The 17,602-nt window shown below is 62.3% G+C and overlaps 1 protein-coding gene across 1 annotated transcript in view; it reads right to left on the bottom strand.

Moving 5' to 3' along the window:
- COL22A1 (collagen type XXII alpha 1 chain) overlaps window positions 1–17,602 on the bottom strand; it is a 154,735-nt gene that overhangs the window by 100,634 nt on the left and 36,499 nt on the right. The window contains exons 9-16 of the mRNA XM_090283112.1: window positions 17,397–17,513; window positions 13,776–13,820; window positions 13,453–13,515; window positions 12,885–12,923; window positions 4,940–4,993; window positions 3,890–3,934; window positions 2,868–2,921; window positions 2,359–2,403 (exon numbers count right to left, since the gene is read on the bottom strand). Of these exons, the coding sequence (XP_090139238.1) occupies window positions 2,359–2,403; window positions 2,868–2,921; window positions 3,890–3,934; window positions 4,940–4,993; window positions 12,885–12,923; window positions 13,453–13,515; window positions 13,776–13,820; window positions 17,397–17,513 (462 nt within the window). The remainder of the gene's footprint in view (window positions 1–2,358; window positions 2,404–2,867; window positions 2,922–3,889; window positions 3,935–4,939; window positions 4,994–12,884; window positions 12,924–13,452; window positions 13,516–13,775; window positions 13,821–17,396; window positions 17,514–17,602) is intronic.

Below are 17,602 nucleotides of genomic sequence, written 5' to 3'. Positions count from 1 at the left end.
CACAGACTCCAAACCTGGCTCTGCCCCACGCAGGCTGTGTGACCTTGGGCCAATGACCGAGCCTCTCTGCCACTCAGTGTCCCACCTACCAACAGAAGGCTGCTGTGAGCTAACACGTGAGCTAACACGCATCCCATGCCTGAATCTGCCTGGCACGTGGGAGGTGCATATGAAAACCTGATAATGCAGAGCCAAGGGTGACTGTGTGGATCACGGGACAGGAGGGGGAAATAAATCCGTTGAAAGGGGCCAGAAGGGGCAGACGTCAGGGGAGAGGATGGGTGTGAGCTGAGGGACACAGGGACTGGAGAAGAGGGCCCGGGGCGAGGAGCCAGGAGCCTGAGGCCGTGCCTGGACTCAGTCAGCACCGGCTGCTGTCTGCAGGGAGTCGAGACCTCTCTAGTCCTCGTTGTGTGAAAAGAATAAAAAAACAGAAAGAAAAAATAAAAGGTGGTTGCATATGCAAATCAAATGAAACTCACTCCCTGCCCGGAGCATCTCCCAGCAGCAGGTGCAGAAAGAGGCGTGATCGGTAAGATCCACACCAACCCTAGGACAGATGGCCCTGGTTCCCGTAACGGAAGCCAGAGTCCCCGAGACCAAGCCTGTGGTCCCCGGGGCCCCTGGTCTCCATGCCTCCGCGCGCGGTCCGCGTGCTGCGGTCCCGAGTCTCGCCAGCAGAGGGCGCGCACACCCCACTGTCGGCCTGTCTTCTGGGTGCGTCTTGACAGTTCTGAGCTCTGGGTGCTGCTGGTGGACACGTTTCACGGGGGAGGCTGGGCGGTGGGTTCCTTCCACGCCGCTGGCTCCGAAACGGTTTACCGGCTGAAGGCGTGACTGTGCCTCTGTGCGCCCAGCACATGGCAGGTACTCAAACCATTACTTAACCACAGACCCCCCGGGGGGGCCACGCCACCCACCCTTCTAGAACAACGGGCATTGAGGGGGACGCTCCTGTGTGCGTGCTCACAACTGACTTCGCTGGGTCCTCAGAGCCACTTTCTGAGACAGATAGTGTCACCCTAAATGTCAGAGAGGCTGGAAGCGCCTGCAAGGTCCCAGAGCTGGGAGAGGCAGAGCCAGGGTGAACACTTGCCTCCTCTGATTCCAAAGCCGGTGACCTTGCTGTTTTGTTAGGGCTGCCCAGGGCGGGACCCCTGGAAAACTGTCCGGGGCCGCAGGACCTTGAATGTCACAGCCCCTCAAAGTTGTCCTGGGAGCACGGTTCTCAGACGGAGCCGGGGCTCACCGCGTCCCACTCCGGCCCCTGATGAGGGGACTCTGTGTGACTAACTAGGTCCCCTGACAATGGGGACAATGGGCCAGTGTCCCGAGTACAGTAACCCCTACGCAGCCCATTTGGGTCTCACTGCCCCTCCACCACCAGGAGGTCCTCATGCCTGCACATCTCGCTGTGCTCATAAAGCACCTTCCCGAAAACACCCAGACCAAGGGTTGGCCCCGGACAGAGAACACCTGGCAGCCAAGCGGCTGTCGGGCACCGGCCTCCCTGATGGATGGGAGCAGTTTGCTCTGGCCCAGATCCATGCCGGCGGGGGCCAGGCAGCTGGACGGGCCTGTCTCGGGACAGGTGGGGGGCAGTAAGGAGAGGGATGGAAACTTCCTTCTTGCTGACGGAAGACATCAGGTTTGGGAGAAACTAGACTGCTTTAGCGCCATCAGACACAAGACCTGGAAAGGAGCCGAAGGGATCACACAGCCCAGGTTTCTCTCTGACAGATGGGAACATGGAGGTGCCAGCTGTCCCCAAGTCACCGGAAAGTTAGCACCGGAGTCAGAAATCACACCACAAGCTGAGCTAGCAGAGCGCGGGCTCCTGCTTCTCTCCCTCCCTCCCTCCCTCTCTCTCTGCCCCTCTCTCTTTGTCTTCCCACCTTCTAAATATACGGCACTAAATATGCTGCTCAGCACTGTCCTAAGGATTTCACAAATACTAACTCATTTAATACTCATTGTAGCCCTATGTGATAGATCCAATTCCTCCCAGCGTTGAGGAAACTTGCAACCCAGAGGATAAAGAGCTCCCCGACAGCCGCACGGCCGGCAGAGCCCAGCTCAGGACCAGAGCGCAGGCAGGCAGCCCGGAGCCGCGGTGCGGGTCCCCTCTGCCACAGCGATGCTGCCGCGGGCAGCCTGGAGGGATGGAGGCCGGCAGGACCCCAGCCGAGCTCCACCCCCCTGGACCTCACCCAGGGTGCTCATGCGTGATCACACACACTCGCCGCACACACAGGCATGGGCATACACACACACACACACGTGCACACACAAACCAGCCCAGATGGACGAGCCCAGGTGCCCACTTCCTCTTTTCCACAGAAAGCCAACTGGAAATACCTTTTCTCCTCGGACTCCCCGTTCCCCTCGTTCTCCTTGGAGACCCTGGAGGGAGAGAGGAAGGAAGATCAGAATCCACATGGCGGTCAGCTTCTGTCTCAGCGCCCGAGGGCCCTAGCACAGGTTGCCCAGGAGGGCGGCGCAGGGTCCCTCCGCGAAGTCACCCTGCGCACAGTGGGCTGCGCTCCCCACTCAGGCCCAGCCGCCGAGCGTGGCCCCGGCCAGGGTGGAGGTGAGCTCTCTGGATTTGTCCCCTGGTCTGGGGACTCAGCCTCCTGGCTAGACAGGAAGACACCCCGGCCCCTGAGCCCATTTGGCCAAGGGCAGGAATGTGGCCTCGGAGTCAGTCGCCATGGCCAGCCAGAGCCTGCGGTTCTGTCACCCTTACTCCACATGCAAGACGGTGGGTCCTCCATGGACAGACGCGGGACGAGAGCTTGTCGGAATGTTGGGGTCCCCATCCCTAGAGAAGGGCCCGGAGCCCCCTCCAGACAAGCGCCGGTACTCACAGGAGCTCCGACGCGGCCGGGAGGCCCGGGAAGGCCCGGTGGTCCTTGGGGTCCCTGCAGAGCCGTGTTCACAGGCGGCGGAAACGGGGAGCAGAGGCAGGAGCAGAAGCAACATGCTGTCAGTGCTGTGCGCGAGGTGATGTCCTCTGCCTGTCACCCGCTCCGTGCGGTCTCACTGAGAGGCCCCCCACTGCCACTGCCCCTGGGTTTACACCCCACCCCCACCCCCACCAATCTGCTCAACTTCTGGGGCCACCTAGCAGTGGGCTGGCTCGGAGCTCTGATGCAGCCGGGACAACAATTCCATTTCCACGGGCCCCGGCCTGCGCCCATTGTCCCCTGACCTGACAGGCGCACAGCTACTGATCAAGGGGACCGTGCCTGCTGATCAGCCTCCACACCCTGCCCCGGGGCCCAGCCAGGACAGGTCCTGACCAAGCCCACAGGTCCTCTGTCACCTGGACCCTGAGCTAGCACAGCTTTTAAGCAATTCATTTGCTAACAGCTACTAAAAGCTACTAAGATTAAAGCGTGCGCTTCCTAAGCCGAGGCTGCGCTGGTTTTTGTCACCTGTCCTGCTATAATAAAAACACAGCCGCGCCTGAGGAGAAGCACACGTGTGCGCGCACCTGTTCCTTTATTTTAGCAAAAACAGATGCAGTTGGACGCGCGCTCGGGGCCATGAGTGGGGAACGTTACGTAGTAGGAGGCGCCCACATTGGGGAAGAAACGCCCCTGTCAGGAGCATCGGGGCGTCGCCCATCTGCGCTGGGGCGGAAAGGGGTCTCTGACCTCCCAGCACGGGAAAAGGATCAGCAGCAGAGTGGGCCGGGACCCACTGTTCTGAGAACTTAGGGAAAGCACACACGGAGACCGACACGCCCACACGGCACGCAGGGGCGGTGGGTTAGGTGGGGTGCGCTTGGGCATCTGCCCTGCACCTCGAGCCGCTGGCCCTGCGTCAAGAGCCATCCACTGGGCACGGGGGGGGGGGGGGGGGGGCAGCCGGAAGTGACACTTACCCGCATGCCCACCTCACCAGGCAGCCCCGGCTCTCCAGGCTCCCCCTGCGCACAAAGCAGCACATGGTCACGCCCAGCGGGCCCAGCACCCCGGGCAGCCCAAGGCCCAGGGCAGCCAGTCCTGCACTCAGCACCTCACCGTGCAGTGACCCCCAGCGGTCAGAGACCTCGGCCCCCAGGGCCCTGCCCTACGAGCAAAGGAGCTGATCCTCGTGTACAGCGGTGCCGTCTCGGCCACACGCGCTCCTGAGCGGGGGTCAGCAGGGCTAAGTGTGGACGTCACAGCGGGAAAGCTGAGCCACAGGAGTGCCGGTGAAGGCCTCCCTCATGGGGGCGGGGGGTGGGGTCTGGGCACTAGGACGGGAGTGAGAGGGTCCATGGGACCCCCTTTCTTTCCCTGTCTCCATGCAGACCCCCTGTCCTGACGCACTATAGGCTGTGGGCTCGGGAGGCTCCCACAAGTCAGGGTTCTCACAGCAAGGCCCGACCACACGTGGCTGAAAGTGGCAAAGGGAGCAGCGAGGTGGGCACCCAGCCCCGATTCCCCTGGGCTCTTGGTGGGGAAGCGTCCCTTCTCCCAGGAGCAGACCGGCCCCTGGGTGCAGGTCACTCTGTCCGGGTTCTGGAGCAGGGCCCCATGAGAGGCACAGTGGGGCGCCAACAGGAGGGAGGTGGGCCGGCCCTGCAGGGTGCGGGGTGGCACTCGGGTCCCACTCTTGCAGCAACACACTGGGGTCGTGGGGGAGCCCTTAACCTTGGACCGCAATTGGTCCCAAGTCTGGGCATTAGGGACTACAGGGCCTCCCATACTGAGCTGCTTGTCACCTGAGAAATAGCCACCAAGAACATGCAGGCGGCACCTGGCGGCACCCTGTGCTGGTGGTGTTGTCACCGTGAGGCCGACCTCCAAGGGGCTGGGAAGATGCTAGCACACGTGACCCCAGCCCAGGCCGGGCCTGGCCAAGGCCACCCCGGCGGAGGGTGGAGGGCTCTGACCGGGCTCCCAGGCCCAGCGCTGCCACATGGAAAGGGTGGTGGGAGCCCACGTACCCGTACTCCTTTGCTGCCGTCTCTGCCGGGGGGACCGGGCAGGCCCAGGGAACCCTAGGGTGACAGAAAGGGAAGAGCCGTGGGTACAGGACAAGGACAAACTGGAGACAGGCCCCTGGTGCTGACGACCGCAGGCAGTGGCCTCCGACGACAGCGCCCGGGGCCAGGCTTGGCCACATCAAGAGTCAACTCACCTGCTCCCGGTCCCACAGTTAATACGCATCGAAAACGAGGACAATAACATTTCCCCTCAAAATGGAAGCGCAGGTGCGTGAGCCCCGGCAGACAGGCGTCCTCAGACACACCGGGGGACTGTCCTGCAGGAGCTGCAGGAAGCCACGGCCCCTCCGCCTGCAAGGCAGCCCACCCGGGTCCTCCTAACGGCAGCCCCCGCTTCCTGGGCTTTGGGGGTTAGCGTCCTCCCTGGGGGACCGGGAGCCCAGGCACGTCACCGCTGTCGGCTGCCCCGGGGTGGCGGCCTCGCGGAGGCGGGGACACAGGTAACGTCATTCGCTGAATAAAACATGGAGCCCCGGCTGCTGGGATGGTGATCGCACTTCCCATGGATGGGCCCTTGCTACGGATGTGACTCACTTCTTTTCATCCTCTTGTCTCATCCTTGTAGCAGCCCCGAGAGGCAGCAACGGTGACAGCCACCGGTTCTTCGATGAGAGGAGCGAGGGGTGCAGGGTGGGGTGGCCGCGGAGTGTCACACGACTGTGACGCGGCCGAGTGGGGTCCGGACGCAGCCGGTCTGTGTCTAGGGTCCGCGCCCTCAGCTGCCCCTGCCCTCCCAGCCTGGCCATCCAGCACTTAAAGGCCCCCCGCCTGCACCCCGTGTGCAGCCCTCGGCCCTGCAGCTGGGCCATGACACCCCGCAGCCATCTGAGTGCCAGACCCCACGGGGGGGGGGGGCGATGCAGGCTTCCCCTTCCCCGCCCTGCCTGGGGCTGGGAGGTCCCAGAACGCAAGCCCTGCCCCACGCGCCTTCAGCACCACGGACAGGGTCTGCGGCACCTTGGTTCCAGCTCAGCATTTTGCCCCCAACCTACAAGGCTATTTGAGGGCACTTGGGCAGCTAACTCACTTTATCCCGAACCCTTTAATTATTGTAAAAATAGGAGGCCCTCAACCACAGTTATCCAGTGCGATAACCATGAATAATGCGCGTTAACGCACGGGCTAAGAATAGGAGCCGGGGCGCTGACTCGGCCAGCTGGGGACAGAGGGAAGGGGCCCCAGAGCTGGAGGCAAAGGGCGTGAACACGTTCTGAAGTTTCACACATACAAATGCACACGTGTGCGTCTATGGCTCAGGTGCCCCACCAAGCCCTCCTCAGAGAGAGAGCATGAGTTGGTGCCCACAGGGATGTGGTTTCTGAGGGTCAAGGGTTCTCAGCTATGAGCCTCGCTTTGGGACAGTTGCTTGAGAGCAGGGATGTAGAGGCAGACAGACAGACAGACACGGCCTGTCCCTGACCAGTTCTGTGACCTTGGACGTGGCCCAGGCCCCTTCAAGGGGCTGATGCTCAGGAACTGAACAGCCTGGCTCATATCAAGAGGTTAGTACAGGCTGACATCATGATTCCTTGCTCGGCATGGCAGCTTCTCTGGACAAAGTCACGACAGCGTTCTAGATAACGTCACCAAGCGCTGGCCGCGGGAGTCTGGCGGCCGCCTTTGCCAGCGTTCCCGTCCCCTCCTCCCAGAAGGCAGTGGTGGGTGAACACGTGTCTGCTATGCCTTCCTAGGGCACATACGCATATTTCGCTTACACCGGGGACCCCGAGAGGCAGAAGCATCCTCCCGGCCCCGGAGGCCTTTGGGGATCAGTGCCCTGGAGAGCGGGCTCCAGGGAGAACCCCAGCCTGTCGCCAGTTCTCCCCTCCCTGTCCGGCCACCTCCACGGTCCCAATCCAATACCTGCATGAAGCCTCGTCACCTCGCAATCTCAAGCAGAGCCCCCCTGAAAGGGCACCAAGGGAGCCAAGTCGGGTGGGCGGGATCACACTTTTACATGTGGTGACACAGGTATGACTGTCATGCTGGCCTTACAGCACTGTCACCGCGAGAGCAGGCCCGGCTGACCCCCGTGGTGGGACCCAGGCCCCGCTGTGGCGGCCGCACAGGGAGGGCCTGCCGTGAGCTCAGACGGGGCTGATCGGCCGCAGGGGTGAGTGGGCTCATCATGTCTCGCTACCAACCCCCGCCCTGTGGGCTGCGCAGTGGCCAGAGAGATTTTTTCTAGACTCTCCCTCGTCCCCTGGCCCCGCCCTGCTCTCAGGGGCAGGTGGCTGATGAATCATACTCCACGGCCTTCACCTTGCTGTCCCTCCAGCACAGGGCCCAGCCCTAAGGAGTAGCGGGGAGTCCCACCGGCACCCCCGGGAGGGATGATGGCTGAGCCAGGCCCACTGCACCCCCTGCTCCGAGGGTGGTGCCTGCAAGGCTGGAGGGCGGGAGGCATCCCTAGGACGGGGGACTTCGAGGAGGCGGAACCAACGGTGAGGGCGCAGGAACTTCCCCAGAGTACCCCGGGGACGCTGGACCCAGAATCGGCAGGAGACAGACATGGGGGGCAGGGCCCCTTGGGACCCCCTCAGGGAGGGTGGGACGTGCCCTCCGAACAACCCCAAGTTCGTCACCCACTGACACAAAGAGGCTGCATGGTGGATGGAAGAGAACGGAGTGACAGTAGCTGAGTTTTATAACGAAACAGAATTCACATACATGTGCATGTGTCAAGCGAGACAGCACGCATAAGCCATAGGCGGACATTTGCGGCGGATGGATCCCAGGCGCTCTGACCCACGGTGGGGAGTCACTTTCGGCAGCTGGGTCCCCGACGCCCCTCCAGCCAGTGGCCTGACCCGAGAGGCTGGGACTTCTCGGTCCTCAGCACGGGAGAGGACCCGGCTTCGTCCAAACCAGAAAACGCAGCACCCGCCTCCTCGCGGGGGTGCAATAAACAGGGGCAGAACCCACTTTTCTCAGCGCTGGGCTCCCCAACCACCCTCCTTCATGGCGTCCCGGCAGCCTTCACCCCTCTTTCCTCAGCTTTCCGATTGACACCTCATTTCTTTAGCATCATGGTGAGCCGACCGCCAAGACCCTCCTCTGCGAGGACCCCACAACACGCAGGTGCCTGCTGGCGGCCCCAGCAGCCACTCCAGGACGCCCAGGGAAGCTTCTGGAAGTTGGAACCGCCTGAGCTACCTGTCGGGGTCAGACTCCGCTGCCACCAGCGCATCCCCGGTCAGGTTTGTGGACTCGGTGAAAACTGAAGAAAACCATAAAGACAAGGAGCCGAGGTCTGGGGTCCTGAGCTTCTGCCCGCCACGGAGACGACCAGCCAGGAAAATCCGGCACAGTTTCGCGTACTCGCCCGCACCCTGTGTCTGGTGCACCGCACTGTGAAACCTGAGCAGCAATCCACTGAAGTTTCACTTCCTGCCATATGGGCTTCTGTGAAAATGCTTAGGAAGGGACTTTTGGGCTGCCGTTGTTTTTGGGATTTTTCCCCCTCTAGCCAGTGCTGAGTAATGAGTTGCTGATCCGAGCCCAGCTCCATAGGACACGCAGCCCCCATTTCCTCCCCGCGGGTCTCCAGGGCCTTCGGGGTCCCTGAGGGGTGAGCCAGACTCCGTGGGGGGCTCCAGAGCCCTCTCCCTGCTCTGCGCTCTGCTCCTTCGCACTCCAGGGAAACTGAGTCTCCTCATCACAGAGGCCTGCCCCACCTCCGAGGCCCAACCCTGCCTGAGGGCCTTCTTCCACACCCTGACCCAGCTCCTGATGTAACACAGATATGGCCGCTTCCTTAAAGAAAACCGAGATGGCAGGGAACACCCCGCTGCCTGTACCGGAGCCGCCAGAGCGGGTGGCCTGGGTGAGCCGGGGCCCACCCAGCCAGGCGACCTCTGAGCCCCACCCTCGCTGGGCCAAGGAGCGGGGGTTTCCAGCGCTCCTCCTCCCAGCCTCGGGCCCAGGGGAAGGAGCATCTGCCTGCAGACGTCTAAGCAAAAGTTCTGAGTTCGCTGGGTAGGAACGGACTCAGAAAATGCGCCTGAGTCAGGGCACTTGGGAACCCTGTGCCCAGATGGCTCAGCGCCGGTGCCCACTCACCCTTTCTGGGGTCGTTACGTACCAGGCACCCTGCTGCGTTCTACCCACAGACACGCGCCTTCAACCCCCACAGCCACCGCCCACGGGCACAGTTATCTCTCTCATCCCCAGTGCTCAGGGGAGGAATCGGAGGCCCGAGAATCAGAACGACCTCTCCAAGGTTACTTGGCGGGGCAGGCAGTGCCAGGTGCCCAGAGCCTGACCCTCGGCCCCTGCCAGGCTCCGCCCTCCGCACCCACCCGCCGTCACACCATCGGGCAAGCCCCTGCGCGGGGAGGGCGGTCTGCTCCCTGCTTGTGGGTGTCACCCGTGAACAGTTATGAAGATACTGGATTTAAAAGGGTTTTCATGATATTAAGATTAAGCCCCCTTGTCTGGTTAAACGTTTACGATGTAGGGACACCGGAGCGCCATGAAGAGCCAGTAACGACATACAAAGTGTCCCCACCCCACTCCCCGGGTGTGCAGGCTGCCTCCACTGCGCACGTGTCCCTTTCTGTGGGAGCACACACGGCTGCCCGGCCCCCGGCCCCTCTGCGTGGTGTCACGAGCACACCTCCACAGTATGAGGTCTTCCCAGTTCTCGCTCGTTCCCGTCGGGTTGGCCCGCTTTTCGTGGCACTGGGTCTGCGGAGAGCACTCATCCAGACGGAGCCCGCTGCGGCCATTCTGCTTCTGGTTTTTCCTTCATCCGAGCTGTGCTTTGGACAAGTCCCTGGCTAGGTCTGGGCTTCGCTCTGTACGCAGCCCCAGCAGGACACACCGAGGACTGCCGTCTGCCCCTCGGTCCCCCACACTATGCGGCCTCAGCTGGGTCTCCTGACAGGTGTCACCCTCTGGATGTCTAATGGTGTGGGGGACAGAGGTGGCACAACCTGACTCGCTCGAGGGCTGGTAAGAAGAGTCACACGCTTAAAAGATGACCACGTGACCAGAACGGGCACGCACGGCTCCTCCCCTGCACTGGTGAGGGGGCCGTGGAGGCGCCCACCCAGGTCCTAGAGCTCCGTGCTGCCCCCACTCTCTCCCGTGTATAGGCATGTAAATGCCATGTATCGAAGAAACACATGTCACTCTCACGGATTCTAGCAAGGGCTTCTAGCAGGACACGGGAAGGAACAAAGACAAGGGAGAGACCTTTACGTGCCCCCCCCCACCCCCTGTGCAGGGACATGTGCGTTCGTGGGCCTTATCAGCCTCCTATATGCCCCACCACGGCCGAGGGGACAGGCGTCCGGATGAGCGCGCGAGGCCCAGAGAGGCAAGCACAGCTCACCCGGCCGCTGCGGAGCTGCGAACCACACCAGGTCTGCCCCGCTCCCCGAACCTGCTTTCTGCCCATCACCCGAGCCCTGAGCACAAAACCAAGGCTGCCTTTTCCTCCTTCCACCCCGAGGCCAGGAAGGGAGGCCAATCCCAGAGCGACGGGCAGAGGGGGCCCCAGCCGGAGACCCCAGGGGCAGGCGGCCTGCCCAGCAGAGCGAGAACGGCGCTCTGGCTTCCAGACGCCAGACGGCGACGGCGCTGTGCGTCCAGCAGCGGCCAGCTCCTCCCGCGGAGGCTGGGTCGCCCAGGGTAGAAGGACGCTAGGGACGCGCCACGAGGCAGCTCCCCGGGAACCGCACACTTTGCCCTTGTCTGCCTTGTTTCTAAACCACCTGCCGGGGCCTTCGCGCGTCGTCTGCTCCCACCCCCTCACTTCTACACAGGAGACGGCAGAGGCTCAGAGAGGGAGGTGACTCACCCCAGATCACACAGCCAGTATGTGGCAGAGCTGAGACTCAGATTTGCTAAAAATGTACAACAGCAGAGAATGTGAACCGAGGGCAGAGAGTGTCAACCAAGGGCAGGGAGTGTCAACCAGGACAGGGCCTCGGTCCGTGCGGCTGCCCGTCTCTCCTGCCCGCACGGAACGGGTGCGGTCCCCCGGCTGCCTCTGCCACCCGGCAGCTTCAGGTCTCACTCAGGTGCAGCGCTGCAGGCAGGCTGCCCATCCCGAGTGCAGTCAGAAGAGAGGCAGAGACGCGCCCATCGCTCACAGGAGACAAGAAGCCTGCCTGCTCCTGCCTGGGGGCACCAACCCGGCCGTCAGTCAGAGGCCAGGCTGGCCCAGGAGCCGCACAACCCTGGGGCCTGATCTCACGGGTTCTGGCAGCCGCAGACCTGACACCGAGGGTCGCCTGGGGCTCCTGCCAGTGCCCTGGGCTCTGGTCTGGGCCCACAGGGACTGAGCATGCGAGCAACTCTAGATGCAGGTGCCGAGCCTGAACATGGGCTTCTAGGTGCCGTGCTTCTGAGCCACACCGAGGCCCAAGCCGCCTGCCATCAGCCCCATGTCGGGTATCGGGAGCCCCAGACTCTCAGACCTGCGGCAAACGTACTGGGCCGGCCTGGCCCGGAGTCAGGCTCACGCTGTGCCGGGCGTCCCGCCCCCTCACACTTCTGTGCCTTCCCGTGTGGCGGTGCCCGCGTGGGCCGGTGCATTTCACCGGGGCGGGTCAAGGGAGGCTCGTGTGGAGGAAGTGCGGACACGGGGAAGACCACGGAGAGCATGAACACACTCCCACTGGGCCGCACCCAGGGGTAAGGGTGCGGTCTGCCCCGAGCTGCCCCCCCCCCACACACACACAGGCACACGCGCACAGCCAGGCGCTGCATGCATTTTCCGCCCCGTCCGTCATTCTCCCGTGACTCTGCCATGCCCTGCCGACACGCCCTGTTTAGCTCCTGACAACTGATTCCCCCGCCACCCTCTGCAGAGTATCACGGGGGGTCCCCGTCTGCCTCATGAATCACTCGGAATTAAACAGGTAGGGCCTCGGGCTTGCCCTTGATTTAGCTCCTTCGAAGAGACCTCTGGGCGTGAACACCCTGAATACAAGGGAGCCCACAGGGAGAGACTGGGTTGGCCACATGAAAGCTGTCTCCACAGTAATTTAACGGAGGGACCCCTGGTTTATGTGAGGGGCTGATGGGCGCTCCCTCCGAGCAATGCCACCCTCGGGGGCCTGCGGTCTGAGCCAGCAGGTGCCATAAACGTGCATTACAGGGTTCGGGAACTGCCTCGGCTGGGAAACAGGAGAGCTATTTTTAATATCAGCTGGTGTGAGTGGAAAATGGCTTTTTACTTCTCCTGATAGGCGGACACCTTAAGGAAGCGCTCCCCTTCGGAAGGAACCCCTACATCTTCACCGAACCTGCACATTGACCATGTAGGTAAAGAAGGTACAACACTTGAGTCTGGGGAGAACACTTACAGCGCCCCTACCTCTGGGTCTCCACCGCGCCTCCGCCCAGCTAGTCCCGCCACTGCCCACAGCTCTGTCCCTCGTCACTGAACGCCTGCACCCACCTCTGGCTGGCTGTCCCCCAAATGCCCCTGGTCTCCCCCTCCGCCTCATGCGGCCCCGGCTCTCACACCAGCCTCCATGAGTCTGAGCAGGCACAGACCCTTCAGTGACCCCGACCCCTGCGAACGAGGCCTGAGAGCCCCACAGGCCTTTCTGCAGCTCTTGGTCCCATCCCAGGCGCACCATTCAGTGCCCTGTCGTGGGCACCGCGACCCAGCACCTCCCGGGAGGAGCACTTCCTCCGCCCCCCACCGCCCTGCGCCCGCTCTGCATTCTGCCTGGGGAAGGCATGTGTGCCTCATCTCTGAGTCCAGTCCGGGTAGGACCAGTGCAGGGCCGCAGCTCAGGCCGGGAGACCCGCCCACCCAACTCGGATTCTCACTGGCATCGCAAGGGAGCGCACCTCGGGCCTCCGCCCCCGTCCGGACCCCCTCTGCCGCCCCAGGGGGTACGGTAACAAGGGGGAGGCTTACCTTTTCTCCCTTTTCTCCGTGGACAAAAGGTGCTCGGCCCTGGAAAGGAAAGCGGAAGGGAAGGGTGACGGTGGGGCACCCCTGGGGCATGAGAGCGTGGTGGCAGCAGCTCCCGGGGGTGAGAGGGTGGGTGCTGCTCACCCGCTCGGCCCAGGAGCCCCCAAACATGGTAACTCCCACGCGCCGAGGGGGGTTCCCAGGAGTACCAGTCACTTAGACTTCCCAGCACTCAGCAGTCCGGTACTGTTCTCTCTCCCCCCATCGGCTTTACTGAGACACACCCTATAATTCACCTCCTTGAAGTGCACAACCCGATGGGTGTTCGTGTCTGTACAGGGCTGTGCGGCCACCCCCACAACCAGCTTCGGAAAGTTTCTGTCGCCTCCCAAAGCACTCCCCGCCTCTGAGAAGCGGCCAGCTCGGGAAGGGCCGAGTGCCAGAGCAGCCAGCTGGGGCCGGGTCCCCGCACCTCGGTGCCCACGGAGAGGGGCCTGCCCTGCACGCTGAGGGGGCAATGGGGCTCGGGCACGGCACCCCGCGGCCACGCGGAGAGGGGCCCTCTGCTCACCAGGTCGCCTTTCTCTCCCTTGGGTCCAGGAGCTCCCACTGGGCCAGTGGCCCCCATGTCTCCCTGGAGAGTTGGAAGCAGAGAGGGGCATGAGGCTGGAGCTCCGATGGGGCTCCCTGCACAGGCTGCGTCCCACCCGCCAGGCCCCGCTGCCCAGGGGCCGCTGATGCTGTCGCTGTCCGCTGCACGGCGAGGCCACGTCAGGAGCCCAGAAGAGAGAGAGGCTGCCAGGGACGGTGCCCTCTGCCCCGGGCCTGTGCTGGGTGGCTCGTGGGACAGCAGGCGGTCTGGGCCCCCCACCCCCCGCCGGCTCCAGGACTGACCTTGGGGCCGGGGAGTCCCACGAGGCCGTCCGAGCCCTGTTCACCCTAAAGGAAAAGAGATAGGAGGAACCGGTGAGGCTCCGCATCACTCACCCCGCCTCTCCCCTGGCTGGTTACCCAGCCCCCCCCCCACTTCCGGCCACAAGCCCCCGTCTTTGTGAGCCACATGCAGACTAGCACGCTGGGCAGGTTTCCTGGAGACTCAGCCCTGGCCCTCGAACTGCAAACCTACCCCGGGAACCTGAACATCACCTCCCAGGGCAGACGTCGGTGGGACAAAGTCAGAGACAAACAAGACGGTGCCCGAGGGGGACCTTGGAGCTCAATATGCCACCCTTCTGTTAAATAAAAGCACGCGGCCTCCTGGGGGTTCGAGTCATTATTACTCACTGAAGTGCAAAACAGGCATGTCTGTGAGGCTATTTCTCACTGTAAACACGAGTCTCTGGTTAAAGTCTGTGCCGGGTGTGTCAAAGGCCTCAGGGCGGGACAGAAAATGTGCTCTGGGGAGTGTGCGCGCAGGTGAGGCAGAAACACACGCAGCATGATTCCGACCGCTGTGTGTGTGCAGACGTCACCGGTCATGACAAGAATGGTGACACCACACCACTGACATGTGCTCCGCCCGTCACTGAAAGACGACCACGCTCTTGTCAGAGCCAGGCGCTAGCTGCCTCGGGGACGTCAGACGGGCACCCGTGGACGCCATTCACAGGAGCAGGTGGAGAGGAGTCACTGTGTGCTCGGCTCACACAGAGCCCACCGGGAGGCCTGGGCGCAGGCCATGCTCACCACAGCATCTGATTTTAGGGGCAGAAATGGGCACCCAAAGGCGGCATGGGGACCTCAGTGAGCGGTGGAAGTGCTTTCTAAACCAAACCGAGGAGTCAAGCCATTGGACACCAAGCCTGCCTGTGGCCAGCGTCCCGCCTCCCGGGAGAGAGCGCTCAGACCTCCAGGCCCCTCCCAGTGCGCTCTCCAAGGAGCTGGGGACGGAGGGGTGAGGGAACCTCTGTTTCATGAGTGGCTGCTGGAGCCCATCCGTGTGGCCTCTTCTGGGGGTGGGAGAGCAGACCCCCTCCCCTCGGGTCTGTGCTCGGGAGGCTGTTCCCAACACCCAGCAGCTGGGGAGCCTCAGAGCTCCAGGTGCCCCAGGCAGAGAGGAGACTGTAGGACTTTTGAGGGCCACATCCTGTGTGTCTTAAAACCCCAGTGCTGAGCACACAGCAGTGCTTGGTGTGGACTATCAAAAATAACATATTGTCAGCTGAAGAAAGGAGCGGCGTGTTGGGGATGCCACCCAGCAGCTGAGTCTCAGAATTTGTAAAATGACTGATAATCTTGAAGAGCCAGACCTTGTCCTGCCAGTGAGAACAAGAGTATTCCTTTATTCTTCCCACCCATCCATCTGTTCATCCATAACCACCCATCTGTCCGTCCGTCCATCCATCCATCCACAACCATCTGTCTATCCATCCATCCATCCATCCATGCCTCATACTCTGGCCCACTTATCCATCCATTCAGCCACCATTTAACATCAGCTAGATATCAGTAGCTAAATACACGGATGCGCCAGTGTTCCTCTCTGCCATCTGGAACTCTTCTACAGAAGGAAAGACAAGCAGACGTTTTTAGGACGATGTGATAATTGCCATGATAGATGGAAGCACAGGCAGGGAAAGGGGTCACACGGTCCTGGGAATAGCAGGTGCTTAATAAGCTGTTATTGAGTGGGCGCACAGTGAATAATCGAAGGGAGGGAGGGAGGGGCAAGGAGGGAGGGGGATGGGGAGGGAAGTCATGCAGACAGCAGTGTGCTCAGGAGGGATTCCTTGGGGACCTCTTGAAAGAAGAGCAGCGTAGCCAGATAAAGGCGGGGGCGGGGGGGGGGGGGGGGACATGGGGGAAGATGTTCCAGGCAGAAGAAGCTGTGAACGCAAGTGTCAGAAGGCAAGAATGACCATGACCCTCTAAGGAGCTAGAACTCCTCACCTGGCATGGGATGGGGAGGGGGAGCAGAGCAAGGTGAGGCTGGAAAGGCAGCTGGGGACCCACCATGGCCACGCGGGGTGGGAGGAGTGGGGCGGGGCCCGTAAGCCACACCAAGGAGGTGAGTGAGGAGCCAGGAGTGTCCAAGTGCTGGGGGTGGGGGACATGGGGGGACAGGAAGGGTGGGGGCCTGCCTGACCCTGGACTTCCCTCCTGGGGGCCTGGGGCAGGGACCACAGAGGCCTCAGCAGGACCCACCGGGGCACGGGCCTGGCTCTGGGAACAGCCGTGTACTGGGCGGAGCTGGGCTTGGCCACCCTCCCTGGCACAAGCCGTCGGCCTGCACAGTGGCGAGTGACGCAGACCTCACGCCATCTCCCTACTCCTTTGGGTCCTTCATACAAACAAGGAGGCAAAAGGGTTTGGGCTCACACAGCTGCTTTGTTATTTCACTGACAGGCAAGAGCTGGATCAACAGGTTGTCCATGGCCACCCAGAGCCGCGGGGCCGAGGAGGAGCGCTAGCCCCACTGGGCGTGTGTCCCCTGGCCCACTGCTGTCTGTCTGTCCTTCTCCCCCACCTGCCACCGGGACCCAGCTCCTTCTCTTCCCCTACTGCCTGGAGGAAGCCTCAGCTCGCAGCAGGCCCTCCAGCAGCCGGGCCAGCGTGTGTCAACCCCACGTGGCTTGGGGGCTCCCTGTGTCCCAGAGCCTGGCTCTCTGGGTGGAAAGAAGGGGGGGGGGGGGACAGCAGCCAGGACATGCTTGCCGGAAGGAGACTGTTACTGCAATCCTTCAAGTGCGTCCACTCCAGTGAACTTCATCCGTGATTTCCTACCTTTGTGTGTGTCTCCCTCATCCCTCGCCAGGTCACTGAGGCCCTGCTGACCGCCGGCCTGGATCCGGCAGGTGCACACACGCCTTGGACTTCACTGAAGGCTGGAGGTCAAGGCCCTGGGCCGTGGGCCCCGCGAACTTCAGGGAGACCCTCTACAGCACAATTCTTTTTTTTTGTCTTCCTTGTGAATTTGTCTGTTCTGCTCAAACAGTGGACACTTTTTTCCTTATCAAAGGGCCACTGGTTCACAGAAGAACAGAGCGGGCCAAGATCTCAGGCACCCGGGGCTGCACTTCATCTAGGTAATGGATGGAGGCGCTGTTCACAGAAACACACTTGCTTTTAAAACTAGAACAAGGTGCATGAACATCGACTCACGTCTGCATGGAGATTACGGAGCACAGCTCATTGAAAGAAACACCAAGAAGAAGAGGAAGAGGGCGTGTTCCGTGGAGCGTAACTAAACCGCCATCCAGAGCCACTCTGACTCTTATTCTCAAGCCAAATCCTGTGTGGGTTCATCGCACGTGAGTGGAGGAAAACTCGGGAATGCCTCACTGACTTTGAGAAAGCGTGAACCGGAGCTGGGTCTCTAAAGCCCCCGACCTAGCGTGCACAGAGGCAGGAAATGAGGGGTCCACGGAGCAAGAACGCGTCCCTGACCTGAGAGTCACGGGAGCCTGGGAGCCTCTGGTCCCGGGAAGGACCCGTGCATGATGGGAAATTCCCGCCTCCACTGCCGGTCCTGCTGGGGGCTCCGGCTGAGGCCTGGGAGGCGGCTGCAGAAGGTACCTTTTCCCCAGCTGGGCAGGAGCAGTTGATAGTCTTCACAGAGCCGATGTGCTCACTGCCGGAGGTGGGCGGCGGCGGCGGCGGCGGCGGGGGCTCCGTCAGCACGGTCACCTGGCACTGGAAGGGAGGCCCCGTGGGTGAGCGCCTGCACGCCACCCAGCCCCACTCCCTGGCAGTCAGGGGTTCCACCTGCAGCTTCCTGAGAA

The sequence above is a fragment of the Furipterus horrens genome, unplaced genomic scaffold, assembly GCF_987537825.1.
Source record: "Furipterus horrens unplaced genomic scaffold, mFurHor1.1.pri manual_scaffold_7, whole genome shotgun sequence".
Taxonomy (NCBI): domain Eukaryota; kingdom Metazoa; phylum Chordata; class Mammalia; order Chiroptera; family Furipteridae; genus Furipterus; species Furipterus horrens.
This window is presented reverse-complemented; position numbering and strand designations above follow the sequence as displayed.